At 42.5% G+C, this 21,552-nt stretch overlaps 1 protein-coding gene across 20 annotated transcripts in view; it reads left to right on the forward strand.

The window, feature by feature from the left end:
• The window catches only part of LOC106561386 (protein-methionine sulfoxide oxidase mical3a), a 159,862-nt gene that overhangs the window by 71,674 nt on the left and 66,636 nt on the right, over window positions 1–21,552 (forward strand). For all 20 annotated transcript variants that reach the window (XM_045688313.2, XM_045688314.2, XM_045688318.2 and 17 more), the window contains 11 exons: window positions 3,158–3,551; window positions 3,770–3,977; window positions 4,184–4,300; window positions 4,558–4,659; window positions 5,364–5,519; window positions 9,159–9,259; window positions 10,939–11,196; window positions 11,609–11,724; window positions 11,995–12,121; window positions 14,256–14,352; window positions 17,097–17,244. In XM_045688313.2, coding sequence (XP_045544269.1) covers window positions 3,264–3,551; window positions 3,770–3,977; window positions 4,184–4,300; window positions 4,558–4,659; window positions 5,364–5,519; window positions 9,159–9,259; window positions 10,939–11,196; window positions 11,609–11,724; window positions 11,995–12,121; window positions 14,256–14,352; window positions 17,097–17,244 — 1,718 coding nt within the window. In that variant the 5' untranslated portion in view covers window positions 3,158–3,263. The remainder of the gene's footprint in view (window positions 1–3,157; window positions 3,552–3,769; window positions 3,978–4,183; window positions 4,301–4,557; window positions 4,660–5,363; window positions 5,520–9,158; window positions 9,260–10,938; window positions 11,197–11,608; window positions 11,725–11,994; window positions 12,122–14,255; window positions 14,353–17,096; window positions 17,245–21,552) is intronic.

The raw sequence follows: 21,552 nt of genomic DNA on the forward strand, positions 1-21,552 counted from the left end.
GCCTGCATAGCATTTCCTGTGGCGTGGATAATATGAGTATCCACATTGCTCTAGCCCATCTAATTATAGTCTTCTCTGGAAGCACACTGTAGCATACTTGCACACCGGTGACATGGCACATCCTGTGTTGACTGTCTGGCTTGAATCACCCGGCCAACCCCCCCACCCCGCCCAAACTTGAGTCATTTCTGGGTTGTAGTGAGGTGAAGTGTGCCACGGGGCTGTGATTCTGGGGGAGTGCTCCTTGCTCCTCCTCTGATCTCGCATGATGTGTCCTCCTCCAGACTAGAGCCTCGCGGTTTGGGTTTCCAGGACCTTGAGAGTAAATCCTTCGGTCCCAGTGAGTCAGTGTGGGAATTACCACAGTGAGCGCTTCTAAAGTTAACTTTCAGGCTCGGCTCAATTTCAGCCAGTCTCAAAAGGGTGATATTGTCCTGCCAGAGAAAACAAGGAGACCAAGATACTTTGTGCACTGGAATCTGGGAAATGTTTACTCTGCTTTTCTGGTTCTTCTTGACCTCAGTGTTCCAGTAGTGGGACTGTTCTCCTCTCCCCTCTCGTGCTGTTTAAAGTCTTATTCTGACCCCTGTTTTCAGCCGAGAATCTCCCATAGAGGGCAGTCAGGGCACACACATTTATTTATGGACCTTGAGGACTAACTTCAGAGGTGTTTTTGAAGTTCCACTACATTCAGTTTGAGGAAACGTACACCTTGTATGAACCGAGAATCCCAGAAATAGATACTTTCTTGTTCATAGTTCTACTATATAGTTCTAGTCTGCTGCTGGTATATTTCAGAGGTTATCCAAGTTACAGGGAAGAACTGAACCAGTCCACCTATGCGGGTGGCTAGTGTACATCATCAGGTGAACCCACACAGACTGAACCCACAGGTGCAGAAAGCCTTCTCAAGGAGCCCTTTGAGGTATTTAGGGAGAGCAGAAGCATGGAGGTGGTGTCGAGGAAAGGGATAAGGGGGCGAATGTGGAGAGGCCACCTCTGCTGGTGCTGCACTTCCAGAGCTGGGAGGGAGAGCCAAATCCAGAGCCTAGTTGTTTTGACAGCGATGAGGAGTTGGCAAGGTGCGAAACAGCGATTTGGAGCCCATGTACCTGCCTCACAATCTAGTCTTGTCTGACACTAACAGGTCCTAGGTCAGCACTGTTTCCCCCTGTATTAATTTAGCTGTGGCACACCGCTGCTGCTAAATTGTTGCCATCACTAGGGCTGTGATGGTCATGGAATTTTGGATGACTGTAATTGGCTAGCCAAATGCCTGCGGTCACCGTATTAACCGTTTTGAATAGTAACATGTACGCTCCTGACTACATGTTCTGCCATAGAAATAGAATGAATAGAACAGCCGTGGGCTTCTCTTTGAAGAGGTAGGGTTTCGGGTGTTTTCGGAAGATGGGCAGGGACTCTGCTGTCCTAGCATACCAGGCAGAATCATATCAGGATTATTTGCATTAATCCAGTGGGAATTTGTTTTGCAAACTCCATCACATGTGCACTTCAGAAACACAGCTAACCAAACAACAGTGCTAGGTGAATGTGCACTTGAATTAAAGGGTAGGTACATTTAAAAAAATAAAATCCTAGATAGCATTGTTGTGTAGCCTACTTAGAACATCCAATTGTGTTTTTCTATGAAAAAACTGTGATTCTGAGAGTGAAAACCTGAAAAAATTGGGGGAAATCTGAAACCAATCAACTCATCAATTGCTCAGAAAAATGGTTGGATCAAACCATGTAGAGTACAGAGCTGTTGCCTTTCATTCACTGCTGACCAGTTTGCATTGCTCATGCTTTCTCTTCCTTTTTTTAGCATGTCTGTGCACTGCATTGAACTAGTAAAATATGGCTTATGGCTGTTTTTAAAGGGCACAGTCTGCACTTTAATCCAGTCTTGAAGAGAGTAGACAGAGGCATTCCAGACCTGACAGCTGATTTATAGACACCAACATGTGTGAGGGAACTCTCCCCTGCGTTGAAGGGGCTAGAACAAGACCATTTTAAAACCACACTGCATGTTTTAGCAGGTGAACAGAACAGAGGAAAGTGAACATTCATAAACAAGAGACATTGCCTGGTGCCTACTGTTGGTGCCATTAAACCACCACAAGCTGAATGAATGGGATTTGAAAACATTTTTTTTAAATGTTTTGGGATGACAGAAGGAAAGACTTCCTGTGTCCAGAGTCTGAAATCCTGTACCACTGAGAGCGGCGTTCCATGCTCACTGGTGCCCCTGTTGCTTTTCCTGTTTGGCCTGTGTGTTCAGTGGACTTCCTGTCTCCGGTGGCAGTGGCCTCATTCCTAGATAACAGGGTTAAGGTCCTGTGGCCACAGAAGCCCTCGCCAATCAGCAAACACAGTCAGCTAAAAACAGTCAGGAAACACTGGCACTGCAACAAAGACCACTCTTTGGTTGGCTAGCTAGGTAGGCTACCTCCCTTACAAGCATTGCATTTATGTAAAAGAGGCTGTCTTGTAATTGATCACAGAGGGATTTCACCAACATAATGGCAAGCAGTCACAGCCGATGCTTGTGATGAGAGGAAGGGCAAGGAAGGGTCAGTCAAAGGCTGAACAGCTTGATTGTAGTAATTCAAATTCTCATGTACAATCAGCCTATGGATATTTTGTTGCTGTTGATGTTCTGGCATTTATAGCTGATTAGGCCAATCTTTCATACCCTGTTTATTATGCAGTGGACTTGATATCCTGCAGGAATCCCGCAGGAATGGAACATGATATCCCATTAGATCCTGCTGGATCACTCCTTGATAGACTATTAATAGAACAGCATAAAGGAGAGAGTCTACACTGTCACCTGTGGTATGTCCAGCAAGTTCCTATTGAAGATCATTTAAGACGCTTAAGGCGTCACTACAGACAGCCTCGTTCGATTCCAGGCTGTATCACAACCGGCCGTGATTGGGAGTTCCATAGGGTGGCACAGAATTGGCCCTAGTTTGGCCGGTGTAGCCCATCATTGTAAATAAGAATTTGTTCTTAACTGACTTGCCTAGTGAAAAGGAAAAAAAAGGAAATTCCAAATCAGCCTCAGTAATGGGTCTTGATGACCTTGTGAAATATGCAGACATTCTCCTAACTCAGTAATAATTGTGCTTGTCTTCTCGCTCCCTGACAGAACGAAGATGCTTGAGACAGGGAGCTAAAGGCCTCACCAGAGCGGAGTGCGTGCTAGAGCCAGGGGCTGGGGCCTGACCAGAGGCCCCTGAGAGGGTTGCAGGTCCATGGGGACCATGGGGGATCCTGGAGGCTTCACCACCACAGGGGAGCGGGTGAACCCTGCCCACGTAATGTTTGACCGCTTTACCCAGGCCTCCACCTGTAAGGGCACGCTCAAAGCCTTCCAGGAGCTCTGTGACCATCTGGATCTCAAGCCCTGTGAGTACCGGATCTTCTACCACAAGCTCAAGTCCAGGCTCAACTACTGGAAGGCAAAGGCACTCTGGGTTAAGCTAGACAAGCGGGCTGGCCAGAAGGAGTACAAGAAGGGACGAGCATGTGCCAACTCCAAGGTATGTGACTTTTTTTCTGTCTCATATCCTTGTTCAAAGTACCTGAGATAATTGTTCTGTATATAATTGGGTTGGGCCCATATTCACATTGTAATATTGTCTATTTGCCCTTGTTGAATATTGTAATATTTTGCGATAATCGATATCGCCAGTATTCGATAATATCTTAATATCAGCCAGCTCTAGTACTGTATATGCTACATTTTCCCCGTCCTTAGTGTCTGATCATCGGGGCGGGACCATGTGGCCTGCGGACGGCCATCGAGCTGGGCTTCCTGGGGGCCAAGGTGGTGCTGCTGGAGAAGAGAGATGCTTTCTCCAGGAACAATGTGCTCCACCTGTGGCCCTTCTCCATCCAGGACCTCAGGGGCCTCGGGGCAAAGAAATTCCACGGAAAGTTCTGCGCCGGAGCCATCGACCATATCAGTGAGTGGATAAGACTATCCTACTCCCATTTCCTACTCTCTGTCTTTTAGAAAATGATTTCATGTTTTACTGTGTACAGCATTATCATCTATGAGGAGAAGACTTCTGGTGCTTTCCAGGACCATAGATCAGCTGTAACATTGCGGTCTTTTCAGTTGTTGAAGCTACTAAATGTTCTCCTCTAATCTGTTTGACTCTCTGTGCAGGTATCCGCCAGCTCCAACTGATGCTGCTGAAGGTGGCCCTGCTCCTGGGCATCGAGATCCATGTCAATGTGGAGTTCAAGGGTCTCATCGAGCCCCCCGAGGACCAGGAGAACGAGAGTAAGACCCTTGTGAAGTGACTGCTCTATAGACCCCTGTCACATGACTGCATTAAGACCCATGTCATATGACGTGACTGCTCTTCATCCAAAAATGTATGGGAACAAGGAAGGGCCATGTGTTACTGTACTGTTACTGTATGCCACAGTTCTAACAGAGAGCTCTCTCTCATCCCACATGGTTGTCAGTGAAGGAAAAAGTAAAATCATATGCTAAATAATACAACATTACATGTCTTGTCTTGCTTGTTTTTGCAGGGATAGGGTGGAGGGCTGAGGTCCACCCCAGGACACACCCAGTCAACGAGTTAGAGTTTGACGTCATCATTGGGGCAGACGGAAGAAGAAACACGCTGGCAGGTAAAAAGCAACAAAAAAACGCATGGTTCAAAATTAGTTGTGTAAAACACCATGAGAACTGTAGCCCTCAAGAACACACCTGTGGTTGGTTTACGGGTCCAAACCTCTCTTCTCGTCTCTCACTCCCTCTTTTCCTGCCTCATGTTGTGCACATGTGATGTGAGTCTCCCCGGCCCTCCCTCATTCCATCCGTTTTCAGAGAGCAATCCTCCATGGCCTCTCACTGGAGCGGAGCAGGAACCTGTGAATTGGCTGTCTGTTTCCTGTATGAGCTAACATCCCTCAGCAGCACTGGGAGCCCTGTAGTGTGTGGACTGCTCTGACCCCTCTCCTCTGCTGCTGCTGGTGCCTGCTGAAACCACTTTAGAGATTCTCTCTAGAGGGGAGGGGAAGCAGTTTCCCTCAGGGCTAGCCAGTAGTCACTTCATACAGTGTCCGTACTCAGCCTGCAACCTTACATGAGATTATTAAAAAGTCTTGCAGTTACATTGATAGTTAGTCAATGACAGTGTGCATCAAAGCCTAACAAGCGCCACCTTCATTTCTCCTTTTCTCTTTTACAAACATGTGAGTAGTGTGTAATACAAGGAAATGTTCTCTTCATTTCTGAACCTAACAAAGAACGCTGACATTCACTGTCTACATAATGACACTGACCGGAGTCTAACATTTTACATCCTGTCTCCTTCCTCTCCTCCAAACAGGGTTCAGGAGGAAGGAGTTCCGAGGCAAGTTGGCCATCGCCATCACGGCCAACTTTATCAACAGGAACACCACGGCCGAGGCCAAGGTGGAGGAGATCAGTGGAGTGGCCTTCATCTTCAACCAGAAGTTCTTCCAGGACCTCCGGGAAGCCACGGGTCAGTCATTTTGCCATAGGGAGAGATAACATGTAATAATCCTCGTTATAAGATGTTATAAAGGCTCATAGGTGCTTATAACAAGTTATAAAGCATTATAATTCTAGGCTTTTAGTAAAATTTTACACATTGTTATAGATTTAGGTGATACACAAAAAAATGTAATAGCTGATGAGCACATACAGTGCCTTCAGAAAGTATTCAGACCCCTTGACTTGTTCCACATGTTGTTATAGCCTGAATTCAAATTGGATTAAATATGTTTTTTCTCACCCATCTACACACAATGCCCCATAATGACAAAGTGAAAACATGTTTTTCGAAATGTTAGCTGTATTTCATTTTCAATAAATTAGCAATCTACTTTACATAAGTATTAACACACCTGAGTAGATGCATGTTAGAATCACATTTGGCAGCGATTACAGAGTCTTTCTGGGTAAGTCTCTAAGAGCTTTCCACACCTGGATTGTACAATATTTGCCCATTTTATTATTTTCAAAATTATTCAAGCTCTGTCAAATTTGGTTGTTAACCTCTCTGGGCTAGGTGGCACGTCACCGTCCCACTCTATTCAACAGCCAGTGGAAGAGCGTGGCACGAAATAGAAAACCTCAAAAATGCAATAATTTCAATTTTTCAAACATACGACTATTTTACACCATTTTAAAGACAAGACTCTCGTTAATCTAACCACATTGTCCGATTTCAAAAAGGCTTTACAGCGAAAGCAAAACATTAGTTTATGTTAGGAGAGTACATAGCCACAAATAATCACACAGCCATTTTCCAAGCAAGCATATATTTCACATAAACCCAAAACACAGCTAAATGAAGCACTAACCTTTGATCTTCATCAGATGATACTCCTAGGACATTATGTTATACAATACATGCATGTTTTGTTCAATCAAGTTCATATTTATATCCAAAAACAGCTTTTTACATTGGCATGTGATGTTCAGAACTAGCATTCCCACCCAAAACCTCCGGTGAATTTACTAAATTACTCACCATAAACGTTGACAAAATACATAACAATTATTTTAAGAATTATAGATACAGAACTCCTTTATGCAATCGCTATGTCAGATTTTAAAATAGCTTTTCGGCGAAAGCACATTTTGCAATATTCTGAGTACATAGCTCAGCCATCACGGCTAGCTATTGTGACACCCGTCAACTTCGGGGCTCACTAAACTCAGAATTACTATTAGAAAAATGGAATTACCTTTGCTGATCTTCATCAGAATGCACTCCCAGGACTGCTACTTCCACAAGAAATGTTGTTTTTGTTCCAAATATTCCATAGTTATGTCCAAATACCTCCGTTTTGTTTGTGCGTTCAGGTCACTATCCAAAGGGTAACGCGCGAGCGCATTTCGAGACAAAAAAATTCTAAATGTTCCTTTACCGTACTTAGAAGCATGTCAAACGCTGTTTAAAATCAATTTTTATGGTATTTTTCTCGTAAAATAGCGATAATATTCCAACCAGACAATAGTGTATTCATTGAAAGAGGGAAAGAAAAAACAGCATGGTTGCGGGACCGCGCATCTCCAATCTCTTTCTCACTAGGCAGACCACTGACAAACTGAGCTACCATACTCTGCCCAGAGACAGGAGACGCCTCAATCCGCTTTCTGAAGGCTTTAGAGAGCCAATGGAAGCCTTAGAAAGTGCAACGTAACCCCAGAGATACTGTCGTTTCGAAAGGGACTAGAAAGAAGAACTACAATTTCTCAGACAGGCAAATTCCTGCATGGAATTTTCGCAGGTTTTTGCCTGCCATATGAGTTCTGTTATACTCACAGACACCATTCAAACAGTTTTAGAAACTTCAGAGTGTTCTATCCAAATCTACTAATAATATGCATATTCTCGTTTCTGGGAAAGAGTAGTAACCAGTTTAAATCGGATACGTTTTTTATCCGGCCGTGAAAATACTGCCCCCTAGCCCAGACATGTTAATCATCGCTAGACAACCATTTTCAAGTCTTGCCATAGATTCTCAAACAGATTTTAGTCAAAACTGCAACTCATCCACTCAGGAACATTTACTGTCTTCTTTGTAAGCAACTCCAGTGAACACTGAGTGTTCAAAACATGAAAGAAACATGTTCAACTTCATATTCATCATCTCCAGCACACATTTCAACATTGCGCATTTCTATGTTTTGTAGTAAAATAAGACCGTGTTTCCAATTACATCATCAGTGTGCATCGTGTGATGTTTAACCATTATGAGTAGGCATTGCCTACAAATTGTCTACTAACTGGTTGATGATGTCATTGGAAACACTTATTTTCTATATTTTTTACTACAAACATAGAAACGTGCCATTTTCACATATGTTGACTTTGTGGTGGTGCTGGAGATGATGAATATGATGTTGAACATTTAGAAATGTCCCTTTAAGAACACCTTCCTAATATTGAGTTGGACTCTACAAGGTATCGAAAGCATTCCACAGGGATGCTTGTCCATGTTGACTCCAATGCTTCCCATAGTTGTCAGGTTGGCTGGGTGTCCTTTTGGTGGAGGACCATTCTTGATACACACAAACTGTTGAGCGTGAAAAACCCTGCAGCGTTGCAGTTCTTGAGACACTCAAACCGGTGCGCCTGGCAACTACTACCATACACCGTTCAAAGCCACTTAAATATTTTATCTTGCCCATTCACCCTCTGAATGGCACACATACACAATCTGTGTCTCAAGTCTAAAAGTCTCCTCCCATTCATCTACACTGATTTGAAGTGGATTTAACAAGTGACATCAGTAAGGGATCCTAGCTTTCACCTGGATTCACCTGGTCAGTCTATGTCATGGAAAGAGCATTCATAATATTTTGAACACTCAGTGTATATTTGGCCTTGTGTTTAAGGTTAATGTCCTGCTGAAAGGTGAATTCATCTCCCAGTGTCTGGTGGAAAGCAGAATAAACTAGGTTTTCCTCTAGGATTTTGACTGTACTTAGTTCCATTCCGTTTATTTTTTATCCTGAAACTCCCCATTCCATAACGATTACAAGAATACCCACTATGCCACCACTATGCTTGAAAATTTGTGCATTGTTGCAAACTGGATGCATGTTTTGGAATAGGCTACCTACTTTTCACTCTGTCAATTAGGTTAGTTTTGTGGAGTAACTACAATGTTGTTGATCCATCCTCAGTTTTCTCCTATCACAGTCATTAAACTCTAACTGTTTCAAAGTCACCTCTGAGTGGTGTGAATACTTTCTGAAGGAACTGTAGATAAATGAATTGTATCACCTAGGAATAGTTTTATGTTGCCATGCGTCATCTCTGAGCCCGTCAGTTTCTATCTGCATGGTTTATCAATGGGTTAGGGAAAATGTCAACAAAGAGGCACTTCTTGATTGGGAGCTGAAATCTGTTCCCATTTCTCAATTAAACATTTTGATCCCATGCCATGAGAGCTTGGCGCTGAGCTAGCCCCGTCTATATGGGCCTTTAGTTTTGTCTCCTGGGTCGTGTAATCGCCGACGTTGTCCTCAATCCCCTAACAAAGACAACCAATAGAGCAGCCATAGGAGCAGCTATAGCCATAGAAACAACCTTGGTTTTTCCAAAAGTAAATAACAGAACTCTCTCTTTCTATTGACTCTGTAGGAATTGACCTAGAAAACATTGTCTACTACAAGGATGACACGCACTACTTTGTCATGACTGCCAAGAAGCAGAGCCTGCTGGAGAAGGGAGTCATTCTGCATGTGAGTGATCAAAGGGGCGGTCGCAGAGGGGGAGAGAGACACATCTGGAGCTATCTCTCTCGTACACACACACACACACACACACACACACACACACACACACACACACACACACACACACACACACACACACACACACACACTTTATCCCTCTGTGTGCCTGCTCCCTGCCTAAGGACCAAGCCAAAACTGTGCCAGGAACAAATCACCAGCTCAACCACATTTAATGAGTTTGTGTCCCACTCCCAACACTTCACTTCAGGACACTGCTGTTTCCTTTGACTAGACTGGGCACTTTCCACAGGAAATCAGTCACAAGCTTTTAGGACATTAGGACATCTCTTAGAAGTTCAGCTTTCATGTTCCAGTAACGGTTGCCACTGCATTTCTATCTCACTTTGAGATGAAAACCGTGGGGGGGAGGGAGGGGGGGTGTTTGGTAATGTTTTGCAAATCAAAATTGTTACCAAGGCATTCAAGTAGTTGGGAAGTGTTACCCTTTTGATAATTGGATTGGATTTTTTAATTAGCACCTACTGAGTTTTCATCAGCAGTCATAATCAGGGCAATACAGTTGAATGGCTGAACAGGGCCCTGTAGGTCTTGTGCTGGGTCATAGTCATTAGCCATCAAAGGGAAGAAAATGGACTTAATCAATTTCAGTTGCAAAAGTTTTGCTACAAGTGTGCACTAATGAATATGACCCTGATGAGTTGGGCCAGGCTGTAGGCTGAGGGAGGACGTGAGAGTGGACACACTATGTCCTGTGTTTCAGACTTCACTGTTTTCACATGGGGTCGCCCGTCTCCACACCTGCCAAGTTTGCATAATCCCTAATGAGCTGTGTGTGTGTGTGTTGCAATGGGGGTGTGGGTGGACAGACCCCTTGCTGCTCACACTCTCTTTTCTACAAGATGACTTACTTCCAAGCGAGGTCCTTTTATAGCAATGGAAATCACTCCCTAGTCTCTCTTTAATGCTCCATCCTGCCCCAGGGAAAGGGGAGGTTGGCAGGCAGGCAGGCAGACAGGCAGGAGAGTGCTGGGTCGGGTCCACACTTCCACCCAGCACCATGAATCAGAGAACAACACCCTCTCAGATCCTCTGTCTACCCCTCCCCACCCATCCATCTCACCAGTCAGTCAGCCTGGCGGTGCCGACCCAGCCTAGCCAGGGAAGTCAGTCAGCCTTGCGGTGCCGGCCCAGCCTAGCCAGGGAAGTCAGTCAGCCTGGCGGTGCCGGCCCAGCCTAGCCAGGGAAGTCAGTCAGCCTGGCGGTGCCGGCCCAGCCTAGCCAGGGAAGGAAAAGAATGTACCTCTCACTGCCCTCTTTCAAAACAGTCATTTAAAGCAGGCCTTGATTTTGATGCTACGCTCTGGAGACCGATAGGCGTCTCGCTACACAGAGTAGCAGGGAGTTAGGCATTAAAGACATTTAAATGGCCCTATATTTATTCAATTCAATATTACTTCAGAATGACATTGGCTTGATTTGGAATGAAATAACTGCTTTGGTGGTCAAGGCTAACCTCCTGTGTAAAATATCTCCTTTTCCAAATACCACTGCATGGATGTCATGCTCCATTCTCTGCGTGACAGGCCATGTTACATGCACTCTCTTATCCTCAGTGTCTCTCAGTCCTCCAGTCATCTGAGCCATCTAACCTCCGTCTTCTCCAGGATTATGCAGACACAGAGATGCTGCTGTCTAGGGCTAATGTGGACCAGGAGGCTCTTCTCTCCTACGCCCGCGAGGCCGCAGACTTCTCCACCAACCACCAGCTGCCCACTCTGGACTTTGCTATCAACCACTACGGACAGCCCGACGTGGCCATGTTCGACTTCACCTGCATGTACGCCTCAGAAAATGCGGCACTCGTGCGCCAACGCAATGGACGCCAGCTACTGGTGTCTCTGGTGGGGGACAGTCTACTGGAGGTGAGGAAGGCTACTGGGCAGAGGGTGTTTCAGTCTGACTTAGAAGATATACTCTGTCAGTCACTCTGGATAAGGTAGTGTCTTAGTCTTGTGTATACAAATGGGAGTAAAGCGTGAGCATGTGTGTGGAGAAATTACAGTGAATCGAGAGAGCGATTCAAGTTATCAAGGATGACGTGGACTGACGTTTGCTTACTTAATACAGACAATTTTACATTAACAAAAATGTGTGTGTATATATATATATATATATATATATATATATAATATAATAAAATCTACTTAAACAATACACCGTTTTTAAATATATATATATATTTTTTAAAAAGGTGTATTGTTTAAGTAGATGTTATTATTCTCTGTGTGCTTACTTGGGAGTTCACCATGTTACTGTATTTGTCCCTCTCTCTAGCCCTTCTGGCCCATGGGCACTGGTATAGCCCGGGGTTTCCTGGCAGCCATGGACTCAGGCTGGATGGTGAAGAGCTGGGCCCAGGGAAACACCCCTCTGGACGTGCTGGCTGAGAGGTGAGGGAGCAGACGTCATAACACGCACATTATACTCGCACATCAGACTTTCACACTCTCACACACATACTCTTTATCCCTCTCTCTCTCATACACTCACACACCCTCGACACACTGTTATCTCCGAGTGCTTTATCTCTGAGTGCTCCAATGTCAGCCCCTCCTGTAGTTGTAATGGAATAAGAGCCTCTGGAGCTCTGAATGGAATGTTTTGAATCCTCTGTTCTGTTGCCTTCTATAATTCAGTAACCATGGTCTCCTCTTTTTCAGGGAGAGCATATATCGCCTGCTGCCTCAGACAACGCCAGAGAACATCAGTAAAAATTTCAGCCACTACAGTGTGGATCCCACCACGCGCTACCCTAACATCAGCCTCCACTTCCTACGGCCCAACCAGGTAGTGTATACACTGAGATCATAGGACTGTGTGATTGTAACATGATGAACTACAGTACCCATAATGCTCTGTGTATGATATCCAGTTTGAGTAGGGCCAGGACTGACTACCTAACCTTTGTCATGACTACCTAATTGTCTTGTGAATGAAAACCCAGTGTCTGAGTAACTAGAGAGATGCGCGCCCCCCCCACACACACACACACACACACACACACCCACACACACACCACACCACACACGATACGATATACTTTATTGTCCATTTCATTGTGATGTCAGGATTCGGCAGGTAGCCTAGTGGTTAGCCTCTGGAATATGTGGGACGCTAGCGTCCCACCTCGACAACAGCCAGTGAAATTGCAGGGCGCCAAATTCAAAACAACAGAAATCCCATAATTAAAATTCCTCAAACATACAAGTATTATACACCATTTTAAAGATAAACTTCTTGTTAATCCAGCCACAGTGTCTGATTTCAAAAAGGCTTTACGGCGAAAGCATACCATACGATTATGTTAGGTCAGTGCCTAGTCACAAAAAAACATACAGCCATTTTCCAGCCAAAGAGAGGAGTCACAAAAAGCAGAAATGGAGATAAAATTAATCACTAACCTTTGATGATCTTCATCAGATGGCACTCATAGGACTTCATGTTACACAATACATCTATGTTTTGTTCGATAAAGTTCATATTTATATCCAAAAATCTCAGTTTACATTGGCGCGTTATGTTCAGTTTTTGCCTACAAAACATCCGGTGATTTTGCAGAGCCACATCAATTTACAGAAATACTCATCATAAACTTTGATGAAAGATACAAGTGTTATGCATAGGATTATAGATAAACTTCTCCTTAATGCAACCACTGTGTCAGATTTCAAAAAAAGCTTTACGGTGAAAGCACACCATGCGATAATCTGAGTACAGCACTCAGCCACCAAAACAAGCCATACAGATACCCGCCATGTTGTGGAGTCAACAAAAGTCAGAAATAGTGTTATAAATATTCACTTACCTTTGATGATCTTCATCGGAATGCACTCCCAGGAATCCCAGTTCCACAATAAATGTTCGTTTTGTTCGATAAAGTTAATCTTTATGTCCAAATACCTCCATTTTGTTTGCGCGTTTAGTTCACTATTCCAAAAGTTCCATTACAGTTTGTAATGTCAAACTGTCAAACGATGTATAGAATCAATCTTTAGGATGTTTTTATCATAAATCTTCAATAATATTCCAACTGGACAATTCCTTTGTCTTTTTAAATGAAAGGGAACGGAGCTCGTGCTCACGGCCGCGCACGTGACTAAACTAAAGGCTTTCAGCCAGACCACTGGTTCGGACAGCTCTTATTCGCGCCCCTTTTACAATAGAAGCCTGAAACAATGTTCTAAAGACTGTTGCCATCTAGTGGAAGCCTTAGGAAGTGCAATCTGACCAAATTTACACTGTATATTGGATCGGCAATCACTTGAAAAACCACAAACCTCAGATTTCCCACTTCCTGGTTGGATTTTTCTCAGGTTTTCGCCTGCGATATGAGTTCTGTTATACTCAGACATCATTCAAACAGTTTTAGAAACTTCAGAGTGTTTTCTATCCGAATCTACTAATAATATGCATGTCTTAGCTTCTGGGCCAGAGTAGCAGGCAGTTTACTCTGGGCACCTTATTCATCCAAGCTACTCAATAATGCCCCACGTTCCCAAAGAAGTTAACTGACTTGCCTAGTTAAATAAAGGTAAAAAAAAAAAGACTTTCAAATACACAACACATGTAATATTATTACATGCCGTATGTAAAACTAGAAAGTTAGTACACAAGTCACACATCTACTTTTTTACAAATTCAAAGTCTCTGCGGCTTACTGTCCGACTGTGTGTTTGGCCTGTATCTGTCCTATGTCCCACTGTTCAGCAGTCTGGTGGCTGATGGAATGAAACTTGCCTTGTTCCTATTCTTCCTGAACAGTGGGACCCTTAACCTCCGTCTGGAGGGCAGCAACTCAAAACATAACTAAGAAGCAGAGTTTTTTTCAGTCCGGATGCATGCTCAGCAAAAACTCCTGGCAGTAGCTATGACCTATGGAAGATGTCTTATGTGAAATCCCACCCCACTCTGTTGTTGTCAGGTACAACACCTCATTGACACAGGGGATTCAAACAGTGAAATGCGTATCGAAATGGAGAATGTAGTCACCTCGTCAACACCCAAGCTCACCCGAAATGGTAAGTAGTGTTTAGAATAAGCTATACGATGTTTCATAGCAAATGTATTCAGTTATTTAGTTAAGTTCATATTATTTAATTGTCATTCATGTCTCTTGTTTTTGGGACCTGGACGTTATTACAATCACCGAAATGTAACAATGAATTGCTTTCAACCTAGACCATTACCTGCTTGAGAAGCATTTCCAAGGTAATATCATTAATGACTGAGGTCCAAATGCATGACCATCTGACGATTCCTTCATAATAGTCCTTAACTGTAGAAACAAGCAACTGACTTGATGGATGGACTGATTTTATTTGATTTACTTTGTGTTCACTAACCTGGTCATTAATGGGATGGTGAAATGGCACAAACTTTGGACTGGTACCATACATACATACATACATACATACATACATACATACATACATACATACATACATACATACATACATACATACATACATACATACATACATACATACATACATACATACAGTTGAAGTCGGAAGTTTGCATACGCTTAGGTTGGAGTCATTAAAACTCGTTTTTCAACCACCCCACAAATTTCTTGTTAACAAACTATAATTTGGCAAGTCGGTTAGGACATCTACTTTGTGCATGACACAAGTAATTTTTCCAACAATTGTTTACAGACAGATTATTTCACTTATAATTCACTGTATCACAATTCCAGTGGGTCAGAAGTTTACATACACTAAGTTGACTGTGCCTTTAAATAGCTTGGAAAATTCCAGAAAATTATGTCATGGCTTTAGAAGCTTCTGATAAGCTAATTGACATCATTTGAGTCAATTGGAGGTGTACCTGTGGATGTATTTCAAGGCCTACCTTCAAACTCAGTGCCTCTGATTGACATCATGGGAAAATCAAAGGGAATCAGCCAAGACTTCAGAAAAAGAATTGTAGACCTCCACAAGTCTGGTTCATCCTTGGGAGCAATTTCCAAACGCCTGAAGATACTATGTTCATCTGTACAAACAATAGTACGCAAGTATGAACACCATGGGACCACGCAGCCGTCATACCGCTCAGGAAGGGGATGCGTTCTGTCTCCTAGAGATGAACGTACTTTGGTGCGAAAAGTACAAATCAATCTCAGAACAACAGCAAAGGACCTTGTGAAGATGCTGGAGGAAACGGGTACAAAATTATCTACATCCACAGTAAAACGAATCCTATATCGACATAACCTGAAAGGCCGCTCAGCAAGGCAGAAGCCACTGCTCCAAAACCGCCATAAAAAAGCCAGACTACGGTTTGCAACTGCACATGGGGACAAAGATTGTACTTTTTGGAGAAATGTCCTCTGGTCTGATGAAACAAAAATAGAACTGTTTGGCCATAATGACCATTGTTATGTTTGGAGGAAAAAGGGGGAGGCTTGCAAGCCGAAGAACACCTTCCCAACCGTGAAGCACGGGGTGGCAGCATCATGTTGTGGGGGTGCTTTGCTGCAGGAGGGACTGGTGCACTTCACAAAATAGATGGCATCATGTGGTAGGAAAACTATGTGGATATATTGAAGCAACATCTCAAGACATCAGTCAGGAAGTTAAAGCTTGGTCGCAAATGGGTCTTCCTCCGTCGGTCTCGGTCTTCCTCCGGACAATGACCCCAAGCATACTTCCAAAGTTGTGGCAAAATGGCTTAAGGACAACAAAGTCAAGGTATTGTAGTGGCCATCACAAAGCCCTGACCTCAATCCTTTCGAAAATTTGTGGGCAGAACTGAAAAAGCATGTGCGAGCAAGGAGGCCTACAAACCTGGCTCAGTTACACCAACTCTGTCAGGAGGAATGGGCCAAAATTCACCCAACTTATTGTGGGAAGCTTGTAGAAGGCTACCCGAAACATTTGACCCAAGTTAAACAATTTAAAGGCAATGCTACCAAATACTAATTGAGTGCATGTAAACTTCTGACCCAATGGGAATGTGATGAAGGAAATAAAAACTGAAGTAAATCATTCTCTCTACTATTATTCTGACATTTCACAGTCTTAAAATAAAGTGGTGTCCCTAACTGCCCTAAGACAGGGAATTTTTACTGGGATTAAATGTCAGGAATTGTGAAAAACTGAGTATAAATGTATTTGTCTAAGGTGTATCTAAACTTCCGACTTAAACTGTATATACATACATGCGTACACTACCAGTCGGAAGTTTGGACACCTGCTCATTCCAGGCTTTTTCTTTATTTTTACTATTTTCTACATTGTAGAATAATAGTGAAGACATTTAAAACTATGAAATAACACATATGGAATCATGTAGTAACCAAAAAAGTGTAAAAATAAATGTTTTTTGAAGAATCTCAAATGTAAAATATATTTAATATTTATTTGTTTTTTTACTACATGATTCCATATGTGTTATTGCACAGTTTTTAATGTCTTCACTATTATTCTACAATGTAGAAAATAGTAAAACATTTATAAAAACCTTTGAATGAGTACGTGTGTCCAAACTGGTACTGTATATAATGGTGTGTAAAGATAGTATATGAATAGAAAATTTGTGCACAGCACTAGTTATATAGGATGAGCCATGACTAGAATACTGTATATACATATATAAAGTAGGTAAAACGGTATGTAAACATTATTGAAGTGACCAGTGTTCAATGACTGTATGAACACTCCAAAGAGCAAAACTTCTGACTGTTTGGTCTAAAACACCCTAAGCCCTGGTCCCAAACATGTTATTATCCTCTAGTCACTGACTGCTTTTCCTTTCCCAGAGTCCATCGCTCGCTCAAGCAAGCTGCTGAACTGGTGTCAGAGACAGACGGAGGGCTACAGGAAAGTCAGTGTGACCGACCTCACCATGTCCTGGAAGAGTGGCATGGCCCTGTGTTCCCTCATCCACCGCTACAGACCTGACCTCATGTGAGTCATATATATATAGTGCATTCGGAAAGAACTCAGAATTCAGACGTTACAGCCTTATTCACAATACTCAATAATGACAAAGCAAAACAATATCACATTTACATACAGTGCCTTGCAAAAGTATTCATCCACCTTGGCATTTTTCCTATTTTGTTACATTACAACCTGTAATTTAAATTGATTTTTATTTGGATTTCATTTAATAGACATACACAAAATAGTCCAAATTGGTGAAGTGAAACAAAAAAAAGAAATTGTTGAAAAAAAAAGTGGTGGGTGCATATGTATTCACCCCCTTTGCTATGAAGCCCTTAAATAAGATCTGGTGCAGCCAATTACCTTCAGAAGTCACATAACTAGTTACGTCCATCTGTGTGCAATCTAAGTGTCCATAACCTGTACTACACCTGTCCCAGAGTCTGCAACACAACTAAGCAAGGGGCACCATGAAGACCAAGGAGGTCTCCAAGCAGGTCAGGGACAAATATGTGGAGAAATACAGATCACGGTAGGGTTGTAAAAAAATATTATTAAAATACATAAAATACATATTATTAAAAAATAGAAAGAATATGGCACCACAACAAACCTGCCAAGAGTGGGCCACCCACCAAAACTCACGGACCAGGCAAGGAGGGCATTAATCAGAGAGGCAACAAAGAGACCAAAGATAACCCTGAAGGAGCTGCAAAGCTCCACAGCGGAGATTGGAGTATCTGTCCATAGGACCACTCTAAGCTGTACACTCCACAGAGCTGGGCTTTACGGAAGAGTGGCCAGACAAAAGCAATTGCTTAAAGAAAAAAATAAGCAAAGACGTTTGTTGTTCGCCAAAAGGCATGTGGGAGACTCCCCAAACATATGGAAGAAGGTACTCTGGTCAGATGAGACTAGGCCATCAAGGAAAACGCTATGTCTGGTGCAAACCCAACACCTCTCATCACCCTGAAAGACCATCCCTACAGTGAAGCATGGTGGTGGCAGCATCATGCTGTGGGAATGATGTTGGGGGGGGGATGCTAAGGAGTATTTCTGTCTAATAAAGCCCTTTTTGGGGGAAAAACTCATTCTGATTGGCCAGGGCTGGCTGCCAAGCGGGTTGGCCTATGCCCTCCAAAGCTCAACCATGGCTGCACCCCTGCCCAGTCATCTGAAATCCATAGATTAGGGCCTTTTTTATTTATTTAAATTGACTGATTTCCTTTTATGTACTGTAGCTCAGTAAAATCTCTGAAATTGTTGCATGTTGCGTTTATATTTTTGTCCAGTATACAGTACCAGTAAAAAGTTTGGACACCTACTCATTCAAGGTTTTTTTGTAATTTTTACTATTTTCTACATTGTAGAATAATAGTGAGAACATTCAACTATGAAATAACGCATATGGAATCATGTAGTAACCAAAAAGGTGTTAAACAAATGTAAATATTTTTTTATATTTTAGATACTTCAAAGTAGTCACCCTTTTCCTTCCAACTCCATCTCAGTTGGTTTGAGGTTGTGTGATTGTGGAGGCAGGTCATCTGATGCAGCACTCCATCACTCTCCTTCTTGGACAAATAGCCCTTACACAGCCTGGAGGTTTGTTAGGTCATTGTCCTGTTGAAAACAAATGATAGTCCCGCTAAGAGCAAACCAGATGGGATGGTGTATCGCTGCAGAATCCTGTGGTAGCCATGCTGCTTAAGTGTGCCTTGAATTCCAGATAAATCACACATAGTGTCACCAGTAAAGCATCCCCACACCATCACTCCTCCTCCATGCTTCACGGTGGGAACTACACATGCAGAGATCATCCGTTCACCTACTCTGCGTCTCAAAAAGACACGGCGGTTGGAACCAAAAATATCTCATTTGGACTCATCAGACAAAAGGACAGATTTCCGCCGGTCTAATGTCAATAGCTCGTGTTTCTTGGCCCAAGCAAGTCTCTTCTTCTTATTGGTGTTCTTTAGTAGTGGTTTCTTTGCAGCAGTTTGACCATGGCCTGATTTCACGCAGTTTCCTCTGAACAGTTGATGTTGAGATGTCTGTTACTTGAACTCTGTGAAGCATTTATTTGGCCTGCAATCTGAGGTGCAGTTAATTCTAATGAACTTATCCTCTGCTGCAAAGGTAACTCTGGGTCATCCTTTCCTTAGTCGGTCCTCATTAGAGCCAGTTTCATCATAGCGCTTGATGGTTTTTGCGACTGCACATGAGGAAACTTTCAAAGTTCTTGAAATTTTCCAGATTCTCTTACCTTCATATCTTAAAGTAATGATGGACTGTCATTTCTCTTTGCGCATTTGAGCTGTTCTTGCCATAATATGGATGTGGTCTTTTACCAAATAGGGGTGGTATACAGAAGATAGCCCTAACTTCTCATAACACAACTGATTGGCTCAAATTACACAATTCACTTTTAACAATGCACACCTGTTAATTGAAATGCATTCCAGGTGACTACCCCATGAAGCTGGTTGAGAGAATGCCAAGAGTGTGCAAAACTGTCATCAAAGCAAAAGGTGGCTACTTTGAAGAATCTGAAATATAAAATATATTTTGATTTAACACTTTTTTGTTGTTGGTTCATGATTGGATATGTGTTATTTGATCGTTTTGATGTCTTCACTATAATGTAGAAAATAGTAAAAATAAAGAAAAACCCTGGAATGAGTAGGTGTGTCCAAACTTGACTGGTACTGTATATCTGGATTTCTCCTATAGAAATGTTTACAGGTGAGGTTTACTTGTAAAGCAACTCAGGGTCCTTGAAAAGCACTGTATAAGTTCCTATTATTATTATTATTATTATTATTATTATAAGCTTAGGAATGAAGTAGGACCTGCACACATGATTGCTCCATCACGTAATTAGGCTAGTAAATATGAATTAGGCCAGTAAATATTCATCAGGCTAGTCAATATGCACACTGTTTAGATCTTTGTCAGGTCCTTACATACTGGCATTAACATGGCCCTTACTGTCAGCAGAAAAAGGGGTTAAAAATGTCATTGCCTGGAATGGCCTGACTGCTTTTACCACTTTGTTTGTAGTATGTGTTATTTATCTCCTGGCACTTGCTGTCAAGGCCTTGGCTTTTTACTAAATTAGGTAAAAGCTCAGAGTCAAATTGCCTGTCGCTTCAGGGAAAATTATGTATGGTACCCCTACTACACACACACACACACACACACACACACACACACACACACACACACACACACACACACAGCAGAGACACACACAGCAGAGACACACACATTGCCTAACGAGGGGAGGGATTAAGTTGTTGCCCTCTGCTGGCTACACAGCGATTAGCATTATAATCCTGACTGACGTTTACCAAGTAGTTCTCGTCTGCCTTGTTGGCTTTCATTGTCCAGATGACTGGGGCAGGGGTGTGTGTGAAAAGGCTGCATGGAGGGGAAATATGCATTAAGTGCAGTGCACAGACAGCTCTCATTAGTTCACATTTGAATTGAATTTATTTTGGGTAACAGACATATACAACAAAATGTACAATGTGGACCCAGAGGATATCACTTGGAATTATTCATTAAAACGCTGGTTTCCAAAGTGGTCTACGATGGTAAAAATAAATAAATACATATAATGATTAAAAGGCGAGACAAAATTACAAACAATCATAAATACATTAATTTATATTGACATCCTAAAAAGTGGCACTATTCACTGCACTTCTCCCTAACCTTAAAAATCAACCATATTCATTTCACATTAAAACAATTTATTCATTGCACATCATACCTACAGTATCATTCAAATAAATACACTTGACCTGCGGTAAGGGGCACAAGGGGTAGTGGAGTGGTTTCTCTTACTTAGACAACTTTGTCCAAATGAAAACCTTTGCCGGCTTTTTAAAGCCATTTCTACTTTTTCTTTGCTTGATCTCCAAGGGGAGGCTATTCCATAGACAAATGCCTGTATAGAAAAACATGCTCCTCGCAGTACTGTTTACTCTTGGGATTTTACAAGACATAACACTACTGTAGCTCTGGTATTGTAACTGTGTTGGTTAAAGACCATATCAATGTTGTTTTTCATATAACCTGGGGCACGATCATTTAAGGTGTCATACATATGATTATAGTTGGTCCACTCTGGACTCCAAAGGCAACCAGCCGACCTCCCGGAACTGTACCCCTATGTGGGCCCTACGGGGGACATTTAGCATATACCTGATAACATTAACATTATTTTGCACGACCTTTATTGTCTTTCATCTTTTTTGATAGCCCACTATACCAAGCAGAGCAGGCATAATCAAAATTACACCGAATCAAGGCTGAGACAAG

The sequence above is a fragment of the Salmo salar genome, chromosome 10 (assembly GCF_965601325.2).
Source record: "Salmo salar chromosome 10, fSalSal1, whole genome shotgun sequence".
Classification (NCBI taxonomy): Eukaryota; Metazoa; Chordata; class Actinopteri; order Salmoniformes; family Salmonidae; genus Salmo; species Salmo salar.